The sequence below is a fragment of the Phycodurus eques genome, chromosome 11 (genome assembly GCF_024500275.1).
Source record: "Phycodurus eques isolate BA_2022a chromosome 11, UOR_Pequ_1.1, whole genome shotgun sequence".
Taxonomy (NCBI): Eukaryota; Metazoa; Chordata; class Actinopteri; order Syngnathiformes; family Syngnathidae; genus Phycodurus; species Phycodurus eques.
Genome location: NC_084535.1, coordinates 9,827,247 through 9,849,069, shown reverse-complemented (window position 1 = coordinate 9,849,069; position 21,823 = coordinate 9,827,247). Strand labels below are relative to the sequence as shown.

The following is a 21,823-nucleotide window of genomic DNA, read 5'->3' as shown; positions in this document are numbered from 1 at the left end:
GCGCATTTAGCTACGCACGAGTTTCGAAATATTAGAAACTGCTGTCAGTATGACACTGCGCAGTTGTACAACACTGTTAAACAACAACCACAACAATTAACGAAATAATAATTTTCAATTTAATCCATCTCAAAAGTGAGCATTATTATCTCAAAATGTTACAATGAAATCGCTAAGGCTGTAATTCCGATACAGCAACTGGATTTTATTAAACCATGCAGATGTACCTAATGACGGCCCATGAGCGTTAACACTGCTTTCTGTTTTTCAACAATTGTGTTACTTTAGTGGTTGGTTGCCACACAATGCCTTTGTGGTAGCCACAAAATCCGTTTTTAAGGACAAAACAACAGCAATTCCCACTCTCAGGACAAAAAAATAATAGTGCAATAGCATCCATCTTAAGTCAAGAATAACGGGACGCGCTCTTTACTAGCTCCAATAGAGCTGCAGTGGAAAATAACTTAAAACATGTTCTGTTGGCAGGTTAATGGAAAGGTTCAGCTGTCAGGTATGTATGTGTTTATTACAGACTTAAGAGATCAGCGGCTGTGCGCTGAAATGTTTAATGCATACGAGCCCCTTGAGAGAGATGTATAAATTCGAAAAAATAACATTAGCTGGTTTTGACTTTTGTGTGCAGATTTGTTGGACGAGGCGGGATCTCAAACGATCCGCGTTGGGATTCTTTGGAGGTCAATCACTGAGAGGAAGCTAAAAAGGCGAACATCACTCAGCCATCTGTTGCTCGGCTAAATAAACACCATTAAAGCAAAACGTTTATTACGATCAGTAGAAATCGAGCTGTTTCATGTCTGTGCGGTGCGTCTGGAGGGAAGACCACGACAGAGATGTTCGTTGTATTATTTACAATTTATTTGTATTTGATCCCTTCGCTTTTAAACATGCCATTTATGTTACTAGTTGATTGACCCATTGAATGACAATGAACAAAATCAGCAGTAATGAACATGGCGAATCAAAATGATCAAACTTGGACACCATGCTCCACCCACACTAGATAGCATAGACCAGTGGTTCTCAACGGTTCTCACTCTGGGGCCCACATCTTTCTCTTGTTGCTAAGTAGTGACCCACTTTTACAGAAGTTGGGAACAATAAAGAACATATATTGTTCAAAAATAGCATTTGAAAACGAACATATTTTTAAATTTAACTACTCATGCTTACATGTTTGAAGTGCCTTTCAGAGCACCTTAATAAGAAACTGAGGATGAAGATAGCTGCATGTACAAAAACGTGTATCTTGGCACTGATCTCTTCTATTTATTGAAGTGCAGCATCAATATTTTTTCTTTTTCTTTTAGGAAATGAAGGCTCCAGACCAAAGGAACTGTAACTGTTTTTAACAGTAAATTATTAAGATAAAAATTTTTTTTATTAATACGCCATGATCCATCCGAAATGGCTCCGCGGTCCACTTTTGGGTCCCACCCCATCAGTTGTGAATCACTGGCGTAGACAAAAAAAGCTTGGCAATTTAGTGTCGCTCATCTGCGTAGGATAGCTGGTTCCAATCACGCTTAGGCTCAATTGGGCAAATTCCCTCGTGGGAGTTTATCAAAATACGAGACCCGGAATACTGTCAAAAATAAAAAGGCTGCTTCATACCAAAATGGCTGATACCATGTCGTCGTTGAAACTTTTTCGTGTGTGCTGTCATGACACACATGTCAACTCAATTGCTTTGGCAACTGGTAAAACTGGTGTTGGTGACTAAATTTTCTAACTTTCCAAATCTTCCAAATGATCAGCAAACTTTGACACAATGCTTCACCCACATGTTAGGTTCACTGAAGATGTTAAATTGACCTTACGTGTGAAAGGTGACCCTAATGAGGACAAACACTATAGAAAATGGATGTTCAAACTTGAACCAACGTCCTTAAACTGGAAATGACTCCTCTGTTATTTGATTATATCGCAAATTTCAAAAATGCCTTTGTACAAATACAGTTCTCACTTGCCCCTTATGCAGTTGAGCTCTTCTGATAAACGTCCTCTAACAGTGTTCAAAGAACATTAAGACTATGAAGAGTACATCTACTACAGATGAGAAGACGTCTAATATATATTTTGGTCGCGCTCGCACAGGAACATCCTTAGGGTCGCAACGCTGTCTCTCCAAGGTGCGTTTGTTTTGCTCGCCGTTTGATCTGGTGGCTCCAGAGAGAGCTCCTCGCCTCCTTTGTCAGCCTTTATTCAGGAAAATTCATTTGCATTTGCTCCTTCAAAAAAGAGCGAGATGTGTGCGTAGTCGAGCGCTTATGAATGTTTAAACTCGTGACTGTCGTACCAAGGTGAACCGCGGCCATGTAATCGCGTCGTCTCGCTTAAATAGGTCAACCATTTTGAGAATGAGGCAAGCGAGGGCTTCCTCATGCTTAAACCTGGGTTACGTTTGGCTCTTTGCTGCACTGAAAATATTCATGGGGTAATCTAAAACTGCTGCTTAATAAAAATATATATATATATTCAGTCAATATTCACTCTTTTTTGTAAATTTTAATATTGGAAAAAAGCAAAAACGAGTAATTAATGAAGCAGTAAAGCAAACCAATCAGGAAGTAACTACTGAGGAATTAAACTAAACAATCAAGTAGTAACGTAACCAATCAGGGAGTAACGTAACCACTCAGGAATTACCGTAACTAATCAGGAAGCAATGTAAGCAATCGCAAAGTAAGCAATGAGAAAATTATGTAAGTAATCAGGAATTAATACATGAAGAAGTAAAGTAAGCAATAAGGAAATAAAGTAACCAATAGGGAACTAAAATAACTCATCTGGAACAAAAGTAACCAATTACGAAGCAAAGTACAAAAATCAGGAATTGAAGTATGTAATGCCCAGGTAAGAAAGCAGGAAGTAAAGTAACCAATGAGGAATTAAAGTAAAGCAGGAAGTAAAGTAACATATTAGGAGGTAGAGCAACTAATCAGAAAGTAAAGTAACCAATCAGGTAGTAACCAATTAGGAAGAAAAGTAACTGATCAGGAAGTCATGTAACCAAGGACAACATGCGTGACTCACTTTGTTTGAAGCCCAGGAAGGGGATCCTCTCAATGGGCGTGTCTCTCTTCTTCATGTACTTGTAGAGCTCTACCAGGAAGGCCTGCTCGTCCTCTCGACTCTCCTCGGACGAGGATGATGCCGCCTGCTCCTCATCCTCCTCCTTCTCCAGGGAGGCCAGGGAGGAGGAATCCCTGGCCTCCTCCTTCTCACTCCTCTCCTCCACCATCTCCTTCAGTCGTTCCTTCTCCTCGGGCGGCGCCGCCTTCCTGTGTTTGGGAACGGAGCTAAGCTTGCCAGAGCTAAGTTTGCCGTTGGCTAATGCTCTACAGCTCGCTTTGACCTGTGAGGAGGAGAAGGACCGTGGTCAGGTCGCATGCATGGATGCGACGCTTTACGGTTTAAAGGAGCGACTCGTCACCTTACTGATTAATTTTTCTGGGAATCATAACCAAAAACTATTTGCTGAAAAAAAGCACAATATAGTCAACAATTTGACATTTATATTTAACATTTGTTTAATTAATTTTGTAAATAAATGGCAAATAGATTTTTTGCAAATAGTAAAATAAAAATAGTGGTAAAATAAAAAGAAATTGCACATACATTTAACTTTGTTTATATATATGTTTTTAAAAAAGAATGGGTTAATTAATTTATTGCAAGTAATCAAATAAAAACATTAGTAATAGAAAAAATTTTACGCTTACCTGTAACAATTGTTTCATTTTATCAAATAACTCGTAAATACTGACACAAAAAATTACTAAAGTAGACGGTTTCACTTTGTTTTCATATATTTTATGAAATAACTGGTAAATTGATATATTTCAAATAATAAAATAAAAATTTGAGTAAAATAAAATAGTTTGCACATAACGTATTATTATTATTTTCCTTTAGTAAATAATTTGTTAATTGATTTATTTAAAATAATAAAATTGGAAGATAGACCAATTTACATATAATGAACATTGTTTTCATTTATTTTATCAATTGCTTAAATATAATTTGGAGTATTACAATTTAAAATGAATTATTATTGCATTATTAAAATCAAGTATTTTACATATTTTGCATTCCCATTTCGCCCAGAATTTTCATTATTTTTGAATGATGTTGCCCATCTGTCCGTTTGGATCCTAAAGAAGCAAATGCCTAATAACTGGATAAAAGAGCTCAAGTTACAAAGTAAAATAAATTTAAAAAATTATATAAATCTACAATAATATTGCCAACTTCAATGTAGGTGTTAAGATTAATATTGTGATAGTCAAAATAATTGTCTTCATGATAATTAAAATAATGTTCATACTATTTTACCTCTACTCTCTAGATGACCATGTAAAATTTGCTGTTGTTCAATTTCATCTTTATTTTCATGCAGCGGGTTTCTCCGCATTGATTCTTGATGAGGTTGACTCCTCTTGGGCAGCAAAGATTAAGCACAGATTAGCCAGAGACATGATTGCCGTTATCGATTTAGCTGTCCAAGGTTGTCAGGATAACAGCGGAGTTAAAATACAAAAAGTATTTTACTTCTGCTTCCTTACCGCGGAATCCCATAACAACACTACGAAATAGCAAAGGCGTGCTGTGTAAAGCATTTCAAATGACGTCAAAAATGATCATTTGGTTCAATGAATCAATGGTCTACCTTGGGACTTTTGGTCTCCAAGCTATTGGGGTCCTGAGCCGTCATCGCCGTGGAGCTTGTGGAGTCCCTCCTCTGAGAGATGGACAACTTCTTCTTGCGGGGCCGCCCCTTCAGGTTGGGAGCTGGGGACAGAAGGAAAACATGAAGAGTTTCAAACAATTAGCTGTGAAAGCAGATGTAGGTATGTATGTATGCCAGTCGTGCGGTGAGGTTTGTGGCTGGTGAGGTACTGACAGAGTTTGATTTTTAAATTTATGACCCAAAAAGAGGAGAATATTCATATTACTAATATCATATAATATAATTAAATTTGCAGCCTGACATTAAAAACGGGTAAACTTTCATTTGGAGCAATATTTTAGAATGCATAGACTGCAGCTGGAGTCATTTTCCTCACAACCGCGCCAACAAGTGTGTTTTGCTACCATTTCCCTGAGTCAAGTCTGCACGTATGCAGTGAGAAGATGGAATAGTCCATTGCATGAGAAGGAAGTGGGGAGCATTCCAAACAATCATAATTAAGGATTTATGTGCTTTAAAGCGCATGAATTAAGAATAAAACAAAAATAATTGTGTTAAATAGAAGAAAACTTAATTCATCTTTTTTTTTTTTTTTTAACTGTACATTCGGGGGGCCCTGGAAATGTTGGGCCCAGCAGGCAACTGCCTGTGTTTGCCTAGTAGTCAGTCCAGCTTTGTATGGCAGAGTACTGTTTGCTAACACAAAAATATTAAATACACAAATTCAGCAGTTTAACTATGAAATCATGTACACAATTAGATTCAAACAGAAAACACACCAAAAACGTTTCCCAAATGTGTGTAAACATAACATAAGGGTTGTCCAGGCTGGTGATGTGGGCTCGCCATGGCAACAAGAATTGAATATGCCATTTTTTTCAGATGTTTTGTTTTTTCCCCTGGGATATTTTTACACTAAAAACTAAAAGGATTGTATTGTGCAGTGCAGTGTGTTTGTATGAAACTATTACACATTTGAGCGCTTTTACTTAACATTTATGATCGTGATGCTAGAAGAATGAAATTAAACAATGGAGCGATTTAGTGATTCCTCTATTTGTGCTTCCCCCTGGAGGGGCTCTCATAATCACAAACACATGAACCTGACTGAGAGCAGCTCTGTTTAAGAGGCGGGCAGATATAATTGCTCAGTTCACATTACGCACACACACGCACACATGCAAAATCAAGCATTTAAGGCCATGCCAAGTCCTCTTTTTGTGTACACCCGCGTTTGTGTCATGTAACATCTTGGCACAGCATCACCAACAACAAAGATAAGCTTGGGGGAAGAGAGAGAGAGAACCTTCCGACATATTTCACGTGGCATCGGCGTCAGGATAACGTGACGGCCAACGGTGAATGAAAGGCGGAGGACGGTTGGCGGGAATAATATCATCACCGGCATGCCGCCGCCGGCTCCTTGTTGTTATTTTCGGAGGAACGCTGGGAAGACTCTGCCAGCATTTGTTGTGCGTTTGTCATCCAAAAGAAAACATTTCACAGGCGATAATCCTCATCCAGCGGCTGGGCGCGTTTCTAATTAAGATGCTCTCTTACATAAACTACAGATTGTCGTCTGTTTAGTGAAAAGCCACAAGTGATTACGTCAGATATACTACTTCCAAAAAGTTAAAACTTTACAGCTGAATTTATTTTGATTTTGAATGAACATGACCAACTGTTGACTGTTTCAGTCATTTATCCACAACTTGCTGCTCTCAAAAAAGGAGCTGATTGGCTAAATTAACTTTTTTTATTTCCAAGGACATCAGCTTGAATAGCTTTCTGTAACTCTTCCAGTCTTTCTGTTGGAACCCGCTAATGACACTCTGTTATAGTCTAAAATCAGTAGCCACTTCCCTCTGAGAACAGTGTGTCTTCAGAGGCACCACCTGCTGTAGATGCATGAATTCTGTCATGGCAACCATGTATTGGGTATAAATAAAGAAAATCTGTGAAATTAACAAAGTGGAAGCAAAACTAATGAAAATGCAATAAATGTATCCAGTTTGCAATCAACAATTAAAAAAATAATAATCTAGGCCTATGCTTCCATATATACGGTATCTCTATGCAAGCCTGCAATTTTTCTATGAAAACAGTAATACAAACATTATATTTATCTCCTTGGAGGAGTCAATAAATGTCAATGTTGTGTGGTTAAAAAAAAGTAATGCATCTTATTTAAAAAAATAAAAATAAATAATAAATTTAAAAATATATTTTATTTTCTAGGTCCCAGCCCCCGATACCTCTGTAAATGTTTTTCTGGCAAACCAGTTAAGACGTTTTTCCTAAGAAAACAGCCATAAAGATATACAACCACCTTGGCGGAGGTAGTAAAATTAGGAATGAAAAATACTAATTCGGATCAGAAAAAAAATTATGCACCTCGTACACATGCTTAAATTATGTCATTAAGATGAAGTGACACAAGAGGCCAACAAAAAGACTCAACGTAGTAACAAATGTGTAATGAACATGTAACAAATGTGCAATTACAGCAGTGTTGTGTGTAACATCTCTTTAGAGAAATGGCATTGCCTCCTAGGCTGAGGTACATGAAATTAAACATCCTAATCTGGCTCAAAATACAAATTGGCCACCTCCTGCACATACTTAAATTATGTCATTAAAATTAAATGACACAAAATGTCAACAAAAAGCCTCACAATGCAGTAAAAATCGTTAGCATAATCATATAATTGACTATGTCATTTTTAACTTAATGTCGCAATATCAATACAAATACTAATGTGCTTGCTAAAAGTTTTTTTTATTCTTTTCTTTAATGCCTATGTAGATTGTCAGTAATCCAGGTCATGGTAATCTGCAAAGGTTGACCCGAGGCAAGTGCACTGCTCATGTTTGTTAATTTTTTTCCAGATTTTTTTCTAAAATGTGTTCAATTAAATGATTACACCGAGACATGTTATATTAAACATGTAATAAATGTCTATCTACGGCAGTGTTGTGACAATTCAGAAATGCCACAGCCTCAATGAGGGAGGTAGTAAAATTGGACCTGAAAAGTCCTGATTTTCAACACAATACAAAGTGGGCACACGTGCATAAGGTTGAATGTTGTCCATCTGTCCACCTATCCATCCATCCATTTTGTGTACCGCTCAACCTCACGAGGGCCGCGGGCATGCCGGAGACTATCCCGGATATCTCCGGGCGAGAGGCAGTGTACACCCTGAACTGGTCGCCAGCCAATTGCAGGGGACATATAAACAAACAACCACTCGCGCACACATTCACACTGAAGGGCAATTTAGAGTCTTCAATCGACCTACCATGCATGTTTTTGGGATGTGGGAGGAAACCGGAGTACCCAGAGAAAACCCATAGAGGCACGGGGGAGAACATGCAAACTCCACACAGGCGGGGATTTGAACCCCGGTCCTCAGAACTGTGAGGCAGATGTGCTAACCAGTCACCACCGTGCCACCATGTAGTCCTAATGTACAAGTTACAATTTACTAACTAACAAGCTAACTAGATTGACAACATAATGTGTGGTGTGAACTGATAGTAAGATTGAATTGCTTCTGATTCTCGCATTTTAAAATGTTAAAAAAAAAGCTAATTACAATATAATACATGAAAAAAATGCTAAAAATGTATTAATAAAATACATGGAAAATAAAAAATAATAAATAAATGCATACATAAAGAAATTGAAAAAATAAATAGGAAAGAAATATGGGGGGGGGGGGGGGGTAAATGGGAAATTAATGCAAACAAAAAAGTTAAATAAAAAAATACAAATAAATTGTGGAATAGATTTATAAACAAATACAATGTGAAATAAACAAAAAATAAATGAAATAAACATAAAACAAAAGAAATACACAATAAACACAATTAAAAATAAATAAAAATGTGAAAAATAAATTTTAAATAAAAAAAGTTAAAAAAATAAATAGAATAAAAATAAATTGTGTCAACAATGGAACTAAAATTTACATGCAAAAAAAAACATTTAAAAAGGTAAGTTACATAAAGTAGCTTTAAGAGATTACAAGAAAAATCCCTTTCTGTGAAAATGAAAGGATAGACACACAAACACACAGAGGTGAGGGCAGTTCACACACACACACACACACACACACACACACACACACACACACACACACACACACACACACACACTGCACACTGAAGTGAGCCACGGCGGTCACCGTGACGACGGCTTAATGACTTGATTGAAGCTTCTCTGAACGGTATCTTGTCAAAAAGAGTGTTCCTCTTGCTCTCCACCATCATTCAGCAGATGGCGACAATAATCAACCATAATCATTAAGAGTCGACCCGGATGGTCTCAGTCACTTCTGTGCTCGAGTATGAAAAAAGAGAACCACAGATAAAGCACAACAACATGGACTTATTGACGGGGGGGGCCATCTGACACGCGTCACACGGAAAGAAAAGACGGCTGTGTTCATTTGGATGTTCACTCTGAAAACAAATATTTGCTTATTATTCAAACAGTTGCAGTAATAACACAGTAGTTGTGCACTCATGCGCAGCTCCCGCGTGATGAGTTGCCTAATTACCCCTGTGACATTTAGAGTTTTTGCAGGCAAATCGAGCGAAAGTTTTAATTTGCTAAATGACCGTTTAGCGTTGACGCAATGAATTCCCATCAGTCCAAGCGGAAATGTGTTCTTTTGTGAGTTAATCGCCTTTTTAGAGACCTCAACAAGCCTGAAAACTTGCACATTGTTGCAAGAATGAGTATGCTGGTGAAAATGGCTGTATTTACTGCAACATCTTTTACATTTCAAGGGCAGTACTTTTGAAATACAGTACATTGTTTATTTTTCTTTCTGTTCTCTCCTTTTTCTTTTCTGTTGCTCCGCTTTAAAACCTCATTCTGTCAGTCTGAAATTGTTTTAATAAATATCCATTACAATACAAAGAACCACAGTCGCAGTTAAAAAAAAAAAAAAAACCTCCAATGTTGGAAGGTAAAACTGTTCTGGCATAAAAGGGATACACATTCTCCATTCTGCTTGACCTAGCAACTGAACAGGGCATTTGTATTTATTTTTGAAGAAGTGTTCGTTACTGGCGGCACGGTGTACGACTGGTTAGAGTGTCTGCCTCACAGTTCTGAGGACCGGGGTTGAATCCCCGGCCCCGCCTGTGTGGAGTTTGCATGTTCTCCCCGTGCCTGCGTGGGTTTTGTCTGGGCATTCCGGTTTCCTCCCACATCCCAAAAACATGCATGAATTGGAGACTCTAAATTGCCCGTAGGTGTGAATGTGAGTTCAAATGGTTGTTTATTTGTATGTGCCCTGCGATTGGGTGGCAACCAGTTCAGGGTGTACCCCGCCTCCTGCCCGATGATAGCTGGGGTAGGCTCCAGCACGCCAGTGAGGAGAAGCGGTTCAAAAAATGGATGGATGGATGTTTGTTATTGTCATATGCAATGCATTTTAATTGATTCATTACTTCAGTATTTCTTTCATATATTTAAGGCCAATGTTGTGACTAATGTTACAGTAGCATACAATAATATCAAATGTTAGAAGAATGCTTTTTCATACAAATATTTACTGGAATCCTAACTTTACTGTGCAGGTTAGTGATAGACTATGACACATTCCGACTTATAAATTCACCACTGTAGGAACGGAACTCCATAGTAAACTGAGGACCGTCCCCGACAGTATTCATGTTTTTACTCCTTCCTGTATCAAGATCAACAGTTCAGTGTACCATAGCCACACTGCCAAAATATTCCAAACACTCTCCTATTGCCAAAGGTAGCAGCGGTGTCGTAACACGGCGACCTCGCCTGTGCAGCACACCCCGCAGGCTGTGTTTGTTCACCACAATTGTAATCCTGTTGTTTTAATGTATCGGCGGTTTCTGACAAACACGCTGCATGGCCGCTGTGAGCCAAACGGGCCAAAGGTGAACACAGAAACACTGGTTAGTGTTATGATCTTCGTCACTGTGTAGAAAACATTTTTCAATCCATAAATGTACTAGCTTGAACTGGACCATGGCCGAAAAAAGGTTGGGTACCACACTGTTTTATCGGATTAAAAAAAAAAATTAAAAAAAATTAAATAGTAAATCAATTTTAAAAAGTAAAAAAATACAAAAATAAAAAAACACCACTTATGTTGTGTTAGTTGTAGCATCAGGGCTAACGTTAATATTAATCTTCAGCACGTCTTTTATTTTTTTGCAATAGTAAATAAGAAAAGTCAAAATAACAAAAAATATGTATTTCCATGTACTATTATTATGTTTAAATCCAACAACTAAAATGTGTTACAAGAAAATAATGCTTATATTTTCAAAAAAGTAAAAAGTTACAAAATTACAAATCATATTTAGTTTCTTTGTTGTTTTGCATTGGATAGTAAATACAGTTTAATAATGCCTATGTCTGATAGCTACAGAAGCTAGCATAGCTAATGTTTGTGTTTTATATCATACTGCATGTTTTATGACATGCTTTAAAGGAGGTGGCATTAAAACACAGTGAGTAGGAACTCACGAATGTGTGACCCAGATATATGTTATGAAAGTAACTGGAATAAGGGCTTTGTACATGTTTATTTACATTGTACAATATTTGAGTGAGTCAGCTCAGTCAATAATGTTAGCTGTGGGGATTTGGCAATGAAATGTGACACGCCACGCACGCCAAGACAAAGGCGGTCACTCACGCTGGAAATTTACATGTCATAAAACACACAGTGTGACATCATGAAATCAAATGCAAAATACCACAAAAACATGAATAAACAATAATATGTGGATAAAGTGGCTTTCTCACTTCATTGTACATTACCACCAAAGGTTTGGAGGTGGCTGCTCATATTAAAAATGTAAGAATTTTAAAAAATATGCATATTTACATTGGAAAAATGTGAATCACTTTGTAAGTACTGTAATTAATGAGAATATAAAAAAATAAAATCAGGTATTTCCAAAAATTGAAATGAATGTAAAAAATTTAACAAGATTTTTTATTTTTTTTTGGTAGAATAAAAATAAATAAATAAATAAATTTTAAAAAAGTAAGATTGGGACAAATGTTTGTACACACCACTTATGTTGTGGTAGTGCTAGCATCAGTGCTAACATTATTATTTATGGATGCATGTACAGTTGTGCTTGAATATAAAGCACGACTATAATAAGATACATTATCCTTTTTTTTCTTGACTGTCTGACATGAAATCAGATTAAATGTTTGCGGTTTTAGGTCGATTATGATTACCAAAATTGTTTCCTATTTGCTAAATGCCAGAATAGTGAAAGAAGGATTTAGACAAACTTATATAAAATACAATACAGAATATAAAAAATATATAATATAAAATATTTTTTAGCATGACTATCGTATTTCAAGACGTGACCTTCACTGTTTTTATATACTTGTGGAAAAAATAATATTCTTTTTTACAATTAATGAGAAGATTACCAATAGTCCAAAAAATAACAATTAAAAATGTTAAATGCAATGTGACTTAAAATGTTTTAAAATAAAAAAATATATATAACTTTTTTCGTAATTTCTTTTTGTCTGGGAAAAAAAAAAATGTTTTTCATTGGACAGCAACTACACAAGTACACATGAAAAATGTAATCAAATACAAATAAAAAGAACCACATCATGCTCATTTTTAAAATATTTAAAATACATGCCTGAAATAAAAATAAATAAAAAATTGAAAAAGAAATCATAGAAGAAAAAATATTTAATAAGTCCCCAAAAATATAAAGCATGTATTTTTTTTAATAATCCAAAATCCAAAACGTAACATGAAAATTGTGTTGATTTTTGTTTTTTAATATATACAAATGTTTGAACAGTAAATGAGCAGCAGTAAGGACAATGGTGTTTTTCCAATAAGAAGGCATAGTGAAAACACATCTACACTAGCTATGAGGCTACGTTCAAGAACATACAAACACAACAAGCCTCTGAAATGGGCTTCACGACGTGTCATAATTAATGTTGTCTGGCTGTTCAAAAAAAAAAAAAAATATATATATATATATATATATATATTCATGCCATTAAAAACAACCCTGATAGCAGCTACTGTATATTGTTTAACCAATAAATGAATGCTAATACTCGCCCTCCTGCCAAGAGGAGTGCGCGTGGGTGGGCGTACGTTTTTTTTTTTTTTTTAATTATTATTTTTTTATTATTCATTGCTGCGACCTCGGATGATAGCGACCTTAATTAATTTCTCATCATGGTGCTGCAGTGTGATGTAAAGTATTTTCCATATTCACTTAATGAGCGAGGCATTTGTCGGCGCAATTGTTGCTGTTGTGTCTCACGCACGCACACACACATGCACACACAAACATACACACACTCACACACACACATACAACATAATGCACCTTCCAACACAACAGAAAGAGGGTGTTACTACTTGTTTTTGTGTTTCACATGAGTCAAATGTGCCTGGGCTTTTGCTTTGTATATATATATATAAATAACAAATATATATATATATATGAAAACTCTATATGAAAACACAAAACAACAACACAAAACAACAACTATGACATCTAACTTCATCTATAAGAACATAATGATTTTATTCTTATTTATTTTATTTATTATCCTATTTATAACAAATGACAAAAATAAGAAAATGTGTATTTATTTTTATCGAGAAACAAAATATTTTCTCAGAAATCTAAAATGACGTATTAAAATAAAATATCTGAATACATTTAACAATTGAGCATTATTGTCTTTTCAAGGCATTTTGTTTTAAAAAAAAAATAAAATTCTTACAAAGCTCTTGTATTGGCTCTCATTAGATAGCAGAACTCGAGTAATTGCAGCTAACATTGGACACGACGTGGCGAGTGAGTGAGTGTTGCCGATAACATCCTTTTTCCTGGAAGCACAGCTTACTGAGGCCATTAAACCCAATCAATAAATGAATGAGTTTATAAATAAAATACATTCTTGGGCTACATAAACATGACAATTAAAGTCTGTCCACATAAATAAATGTTGACCGGCTGTCCAGTGCATGCCTAAGCAACAGGTGGCACTACAACCCCTTTCAATAAGGATGTTCTAGCCAAGCCAAAGCCCCAAAAAAGTCATTTTTCACGTCAATAAAATTTTGCTAAACAATGTTGCATTTGTTTTTTTTGGGGGGGGTTCAGCATTTTTGGGAGCTAGCAGTTACATTACGAACAAAAACTAACTAGTTGACTTCCAAGGTAGCTAACTAATTAGCCAACTAACTACACCCAACTGATCACTAGCTAAGTAGCCAACTCAGTAGCAGACTAATTACATTACTAAAACTAACTAGATAACTAACTGGACAGCTATCTAGCCAAGTAGCCAACTAAGTGAAAAAGTTGACAACTAACTAGCCAGCTAATTAGCTAGCCAACTAACTACTCACCTAAGTAGACAACCAACTAGCCATCTACCTACCTAACTAGCCCACTGACTGACTGGTTAGCTAGCTAAATATCAAACTAACAAATGGAGATCAAAATAATATAGCTTGCTTGCACTTCAGCACATTGCCAACGCAAACAGTTGATGCAAACGCTTCCATGCATCAAGGAAAAATCACATTTATTGATGTATGCCTCCAATATATCGAGACTGCTTCCAAATATGAGCGCTATGCATGTAAACGCACTGCATCATAAAAACGCCTTTCCGTCAATAGCGCCTGCCATGTCGCCTATTATGCACGTGGTAGCATCAAGTTAAAAAAAAAAAAGAAAAAGAAAAAGTGCGTCTGCTTCTTTGTATTCATTGCGAACATTTATCACATTTTCACGTAGCGGTGTCGGCAGGAAGGCATCAATTTGGAGCATATTGTGGCATATCTATTTGTCTTTTGTGTACGGGCTGTGTGAGTGGCAGCAAATATGATTAGAAAAGGGCGGGGCCCGGGAGCAGCTCATTACTATGCACGGGGCAACAAAAGGCCGCATTAAAAAGCTATTACCACAAACATTCTGTCAGTATGTTTGCCAGTCAGCTGACAATTATCAATCATCGTCAGAAAGCGGCCGTTGCCATGGCGACGAGCCCACATCCCAGCGACACATTGTTTTTTTGCCTCCCCTCTAATATTTGATAAATACTCGTGCCTGTGTTTTCATTCACACTCCACACCGTCAGCACATACTGTAGGCTCAAAGGCCACAATATTAGGTATACCAGCACAATCTAATAAACAAGAGCTAAAAAAAATGTACATCCATCCATCCATTATTTGTACCGCTTTATCCTCACAAGGGTCGCGGGCGTGCCTGAGCCTATCCCAGCTATTTCCGGGCGAGAGGCGTGGTACACCCTGAACTGGTCGCCAGCCAATTGCAGGGCACATATAAACAAACAACCACTCGTGCACACATTCACAATTAAGGGCAATTTAGAGTCTTCAATCAACCTACCACGCATGTTTTTGGGATGTGGGAGGAAACCGGAGTGCCCGGAGAAAACCCAGGTTGAAAAGGTTGATTGAAGACTCTAAATTGCCCGTAGGAGTGAATGTGTGCGCGAGTGGTTGTGTGTTTCTATGTGCCCTGCGATTGGCTGGGCAAGCAGTTTAGGATGTACCCCGCCTCCCGCCCGGAGATAGCTGGGATAGGCTCCAGCAGCCCGTGACCCTAGTGAGGATAAGCGGTAAAGAAAATGGATGGATGGATAATGACAAAATGACAATCACTGGATCAAATATTAGGTACACTTGCACAATCCAATGACCCCCCCCCCCCAACCAAAAGATGCACGAAAATGCTATTAAATAATTCAGAAATATAATTATTATTATAATAATAATGACAACAATATTACTGTTATTCAAATAATTTAATCTATTAATGCATCAAAACTGCAATAAAATAATTATGACAATATCATATTTTTATTACAATTAGACAATAATAACGCCTATTAAAAATTAAATAATTCTAAATTTTGCAATAATACTAACACAATATCAATAAAATTACTATTAATATAAAAACATAAAATATACATAAATAATAATACTATTCACATTATTACAGTATAAAAAATAAATTTGAATAATTCAAAATATAACATTCATCTTCATCTACCGTTCCGCTTATCCTCACTAGGGTTGCAGGCGTGCTGGAGCCTATCCCAGCTATCTCCCGGCGAGGGATTTAACCCCGGTCCTCAGAATTGTGAGGCAGATGTGCTAACCAGCTGCATCAAAATATAACATCCATCCATCCATTTTCTGAGGCGCTTCTCCTCACTAGGGTAGTGGGCGTGCTGGAGCCTATCCCAGCTATCATCGGGCAGAAGACGGGGTACACCCTGAACTGGTTGCCAGCCAATCACAGGGCACATATAAAGAAACAACCATTCGCACTCACATTCACACATTCACGGGCAATTTAGAGTTGTCAATGAACCTACCGTGCATGTTTTTGGGATGTGGGAGGAAACCGGAGTGCCCGGAGAAAACCCACACAGATACGGGAGAACATGCAAACTCCACACAGGCGGGGACCGGGATTGAACCCTGGTCCTCAGAACTGTGAGGCAGACGCTCTAACCAGTCGCCCAAAATATAAAAATAAAACTATAATATGAATAACATTATTACAATAATACTAATTTACCAAAAATAAAATTAGACAAATAATAGTAATTTTATATTATTATTATTATTATTATCATAATATAATTATTGTAATGTTAATAATTTATTATTAAAATAATACATTTAAATGAAAAAAATCTGTGAAAGAATTAAAATTTAATAATAATCACCATCATCATCATAATAATGTCAAAAATTAAATTCAATAATAAAATAATATACATTTTGCATGAGTGTGCCGCATGAAGCATTCAGGTTGTGTCCATAAAGAGGTAAACAGCTGCGTGTGTGTGCAAATCCATAATGTATCTTGGCAGTAATGAGCTGACGGCCGCTTCGTCGACAGTGTCGGAGTAAATATTCATCTCATCTGAACACTGAGGACTTTTTCTCTCCCACACTTGTTATGACTCAGTGGTCTTCCCACTCACGCTCTGCATTGACCGCTTTTACAAACACACCTGACGCCTTTGCATCCAAATTCGCCCTCGTCGCACATGCCATGCAAATTCCCGGCTCTTCCGTGTCGAACTGAAGCAATTCGAGCTGAAAATAACCGCTTCCAATTCATGTTGATGATACGCTGGCTTGTAATGAGAAGAGCATCAACGCTGTTGCTATGGCGACCCTTGGATCACCCATACAAACTTTCTTACATGTTAAAATAATCAGACCACGTTTATTCCAAGACATCACAGCTTTACACGACCTAATACACAGCTTTGACAAATGCAAAGATGGAGGTGTTCTGTAGTAGTCCAATGAAAAAATGCAACTCCAATTCCATTTTGTGAATTTAAGTCTGAAACATCAAACATCCAAAATCTATGTTGTTGTGTTTAAAAAAAAGTCACTGAATTTGGAGCTTGTACTTTTTGTTGGACAGAAATGCAACAGGCGCCGTCCAGATTTTAATAGCAAATGGATGTAAGCACAACTAGTTCATGTGATAGCAAACTAAACAAGACACCTACCTACCTTACTGACAAGCAAACTACAACCCCAATTCCAATGAGGTTGGGACGTTGTGTTAAACATAAATAAAAACAAAATACAATGACTTGCAAATCATGTTCAACCTATATTTAATTGAATACACTACAAAGACAAGATATTAAATGTTCAACCTGATACGTGCAGAATGTGGTTTGGCATTGTCTTGCTGAAATAAGCAGGGGCGTCCATGAAAAAGATGTTGCTTGGATGGCAGCATATTTTTCTCCAAAACCTGTACCTTTCAGCATTAATGGCGCCTTCACAGATGTGTACGTTACCCATGCCATTGGCACTAACACAACCCCATACCATCACATATGCTGGCTTTTGAACTTTGCGTCCTTAACAGGACGTCCTTCTTTTCCTCTTTGGCCCGGAGGACACGACGTCCACAATTTCCAAAAATAATTTGATATGTGGACTCGTCGGACCACAGAACACTTTTCCACTTTGCATCAATCCATCTTAGATGACCTCGGGCCCAGAGAAGCCAGTGGCGTTTCTGGGTGTTGTTGATAAATGGCTTTTGCTTTGCATAGTAGAGTTTCAAGTTGCAATTACGGTTGTAGCGCTGAACTGTATTTAATGACATTGGTATTCTGAAGTGTTCCTGAGCCCATGTGGTGATATCCTTTACACATTGATGTCGGTTTTTGATGCAGTGCCGCCTGAGGGATCGAAGGTCACGGGCATGCAATGTTGGTTTTCGGCCTTGCCGCTTACATGCAGTGATTTCTCCAGATTCTCTGAACCTTTTAATGATATTATGGACCGTAGATGCTGAAATCCCTAAGTTCCTTGCAATTGTACCTTGAGGAATATTGTCCTTAAACTTAAGACGATTTTCTCACGCGCTTGTTCACAAACAGGTGAACCTCACCCCATCTTTGCTTGTGAATGACTGAGCAATTTAAGGAAGCTCCTTTTATACCCAATCATGGCACCCACCTGTTCCCAATTACCCTGTTCACCTGTGGGATGTTCCAAACAGGTGTTTGATGAGCATTCCTCAACTTTCTCAGTCTTTTCTGCCACCTGTCCCATCTTTTTTGGAACGTGTTGCAGCCGTAAAATTCAAAGTTAATGATTATTTGCTAAAAACAATAAAGTTTATCAGTTTGAACATTAAATATCTTGTCTTTGTAGTGTATTCAATTAACTATAGGTTAAACATGATTTGGAAATCATTGTATTCTGTTTCTATTTATGTTTAACGCAACGTCCCAACGTCATTGGAATTGGGGTTGCAGTCAACCACCGTACTAGTTAAAAATAAATAAATAAATGAACTGGCCAACTAAATAATTGACTAATTAGCCAAATAAACTTGCAAATTATGAGAATAAAGTTAAGAGTTTTTCCAAGAAGACAGACTTGGGATAAACAGCTACAATCTTACGAGAATAAAATCGTGGTTTTCCAAGATAAAGTCGTAATTAAAGTCAAACTTTAACAATGCAATAAAGTCACATTTTAACAAGTGCATTTCAAAGATCCATGTTTATTCTCATCATAATTTACTCTGGAAGAGACACTTTTATTCTCAAATAAATAGAACTATATTCTCCCAAAAATCATTTATTTAAAAAAAATGACTATTTCTGTAATGCTACACCTTTTGTTGAGGAACAAAAAGACTTAATTCATGCTGGGATGTCAAATTTATGTGATAATACGTCACAATTCTATCAGAGCTTTGAATTGGTCCATGGTTTAGCTAGAGAGGAGTCATTGGTTTACTGTGTTTGTTTTCTGGGTGTGCCAGTCCCCATAAGTAGGTGTGCACATTTTTTGCTAATTATTTTGCTGCTTGCGGACCTCCAGAGGTCGCCGTACCCAACCATGAGAACCACTGGCTTTGTGCATTAGCCGGCCTTCCTTTCATGATAAATGTTTTTGGAAAATGTCTCAATTCTTCACAGAACAAGCCGGCTCCCTCCCTCGCTTGCCCGTTCCATTTTCCATGCGACCTTGCTCTGCTACCTTTCCACAAATCATTATTTTCATTCGACAATCTTCTACGACCTAAACACACACACACACACAAGCTAGTTCAAATTAAAGCAATTTAGCAGACAGTGCTTCAGTGTGAATTTCTCTGCTTTATTATGAAAGTCATTTGGGAGGATGAGCCAGAGAAAATAGTAATAATACGGGGGGGGGAAGGAGTTGTGTGTTCTTAATTCATTAGTTGTGCGCTGTTGTGCATGCTCCCCACGGGCTGGGGGGAGCGGGAGATAAGTAACATTACGCTTTCATCAGATCAAATGAAGCAAAACTGTGCTGTTCCAGGAAGAGCCAATTAAGGCCTTCAAAGAAGTTTATTATTGCCGCGGATTAAAAAAAATCATTCTCATCTGATTCAGTGGCGCGCTGTGTGTGTGTGTGTGTGTGTGTGGGGGGGGGGTGTTAGATGTGGGAGGGGGAGTGAAGGCTCAAGCTTTCCGTTTGCAAGGAAACATTTGACAAAAGCTTATTTACAGTGGAATCGGACAGCGGAGCGCCCGAAAAGTGCTACAATGTGAGGTTTAACCCACATGTCCTGGAAAAATACACCTTATAAGTCAAATAAAAGTTCCATGATCACGAGATGTCAGCAAAAAGGATTTTCAATCTCGAGTGCTTAAGTTATTTTTAACCTAAATAATAAACTAGCCAACTAGCCAAGTACCCAATAAAATAACTACCCAACTAATTGATCTAACTGATCGATCAAGAACCTAGCAAAAAAACAACAAGCAATTAAGGAACTCCAATGCCCTCCTGTACTTTCAGCCGTTCACTTGAAAGGGACAAAAAAAAAGGCAAAAATACAGAATATGTGCACTTAAACTTTAGAAAGTTTGTTTCTTTACATTCTCTTTCATTGTGTTTCATTATGTTTTTATACAATACAGAGATATTTTTCTTTACTAAAAATGTAACCAAAAAAGGCAGGTTTTTTTTGTGGAGGTTGTAACAGATAAATGTCATTTCAATTCAATTCAATGGGGAAGATTGATTTGCTATACAAGTAATGATAGAAGCTTGATCACGGAACGTATTAAACTCATAAGTCGTACGTATTAAACTCATACCAGTAGTTGACATAAATTGTAATATCTGATTCAAAAATACTCCCTTCTTCAAGGGTGAGTAGTTTTTCTTTTCGTTGTATTACACAGAAACTTATTTTTACACTTACAGTACATGACAGTTTAGTTAAAACACTGCCTGGAGAGTTAATTAACGGTTTTATGATGGTTATTATGACAGTTTGAGCCTGAAAGAAATATACTGATTTTACATTGGTTATGAGGAAAAACAATTTCAAGCACTGGTCTTGTGACCGCCTCATGACGCCTGCAAGCGCTAACTAATCTTAAACCACATCTGACTGCCTGACACGGTCACTGAGGAATGCGCCGACCCACGTCCACTTAATAATACCGCCCTGGCATTTAGCGGTGCGCTGCAATTATGTAATGCTCTCATGGGGTCTAAAGTCCGGCGGGGCGCAATATCGGAATTGCTCGTCTGAGGTGTGGGACTTATGTGGCCAATTTTAGAAATTGGGACTTTCTTGTCTAAAACTTATGAAAGACTCAACATGACTTTGACGTGGTATTCATGAGACTAAACCTGACTTTGTCTTGAACTACGTAACTTAAGTTTTGGCTGTCTGCATTTGAAAATCAGCATTTTGTGTGTGCACAAAGTTTGCAACACAAAGACACAACAACTATGACATCTAACTTCATCTATCGATATAGAGCTCAGCAAAGACAGGTAAGTTACATCGACTTCACAGCTTAGCTCACTTATAGCTAGTCAAACATTAACTAACCTTCCTGTCGGTTATGCATTTTATTAAGAAGACAAAGTAATAGCCAATATAGAGACGTATCTGGGACCATTAAAAACTGTGCTTGTAAATGTGTTAGTACAGTTAACCGTATACATTGTGAGTGAGTATACAGAGCGTCCCAAACATCATTGCGTCCCAAACATCATTATATCATTATATTCAGGTATGAAATGCATATATGTGAGGCCATCAGCATTTGACAGTTTAGGCTTTGCAATTTTTGTAAACAAATTGTTCCCTTGCCACGGGCTCACCAATTGACATTGTATACTATAATTTACACTATCCATGGAAGGTTTCTCAAAACAGGAAGGTCCAATGTCAATTGGCAAGCCATGGGCAAGGGAACGATATGCTTCCAAAAAGCGCAAAGCCTAACCTGTCAAAATGCTGATGGTTGGACGTCTTTCCGAATTACACCTGAAAGGAAATACAATTTTTAGAAAAAGGAAGTGTATAGTGATTTTTTTGGGACACCTAGTATTGTATACCTTGACTTATGACTCAAGTAATGACTATCTTGAAATTTAGTCGGGACTTGACTTATTTGAATTTGCCCAGTAGCCCACCTAAAACTTAAAGGTTAAGCCTCGAGACTTACTTATAACATACACGTACAGTATGTGATTTACTCCCACCTCT

The 21,823-nt window shown here is 37.3% G+C and overlaps 1 protein-coding gene across 1 annotated transcript in view; it reads right to left on the bottom strand.

Moving 5' to 3' along the window:
- arid5b (AT-rich interaction domain 5B) overlaps nucleotides 1–21,823 on the bottom strand; it is a 125,810-nt gene that overhangs the window by 32,842 nt on the left and 71,145 nt on the right. Inside the window, exons 5-6 of the mRNA XM_061689873.1 lie at nucleotides 4,691–4,812; nucleotides 3,055–3,376 (exon numbers count right to left, since the gene is read on the bottom strand). Of these exons, the coding sequence (XP_061545857.1) occupies nucleotides 3,055–3,376; nucleotides 4,691–4,812 (444 nt within the window). The remainder of the gene's footprint in view (nucleotides 1–3,054; nucleotides 3,377–4,690; nucleotides 4,813–21,823) is intronic.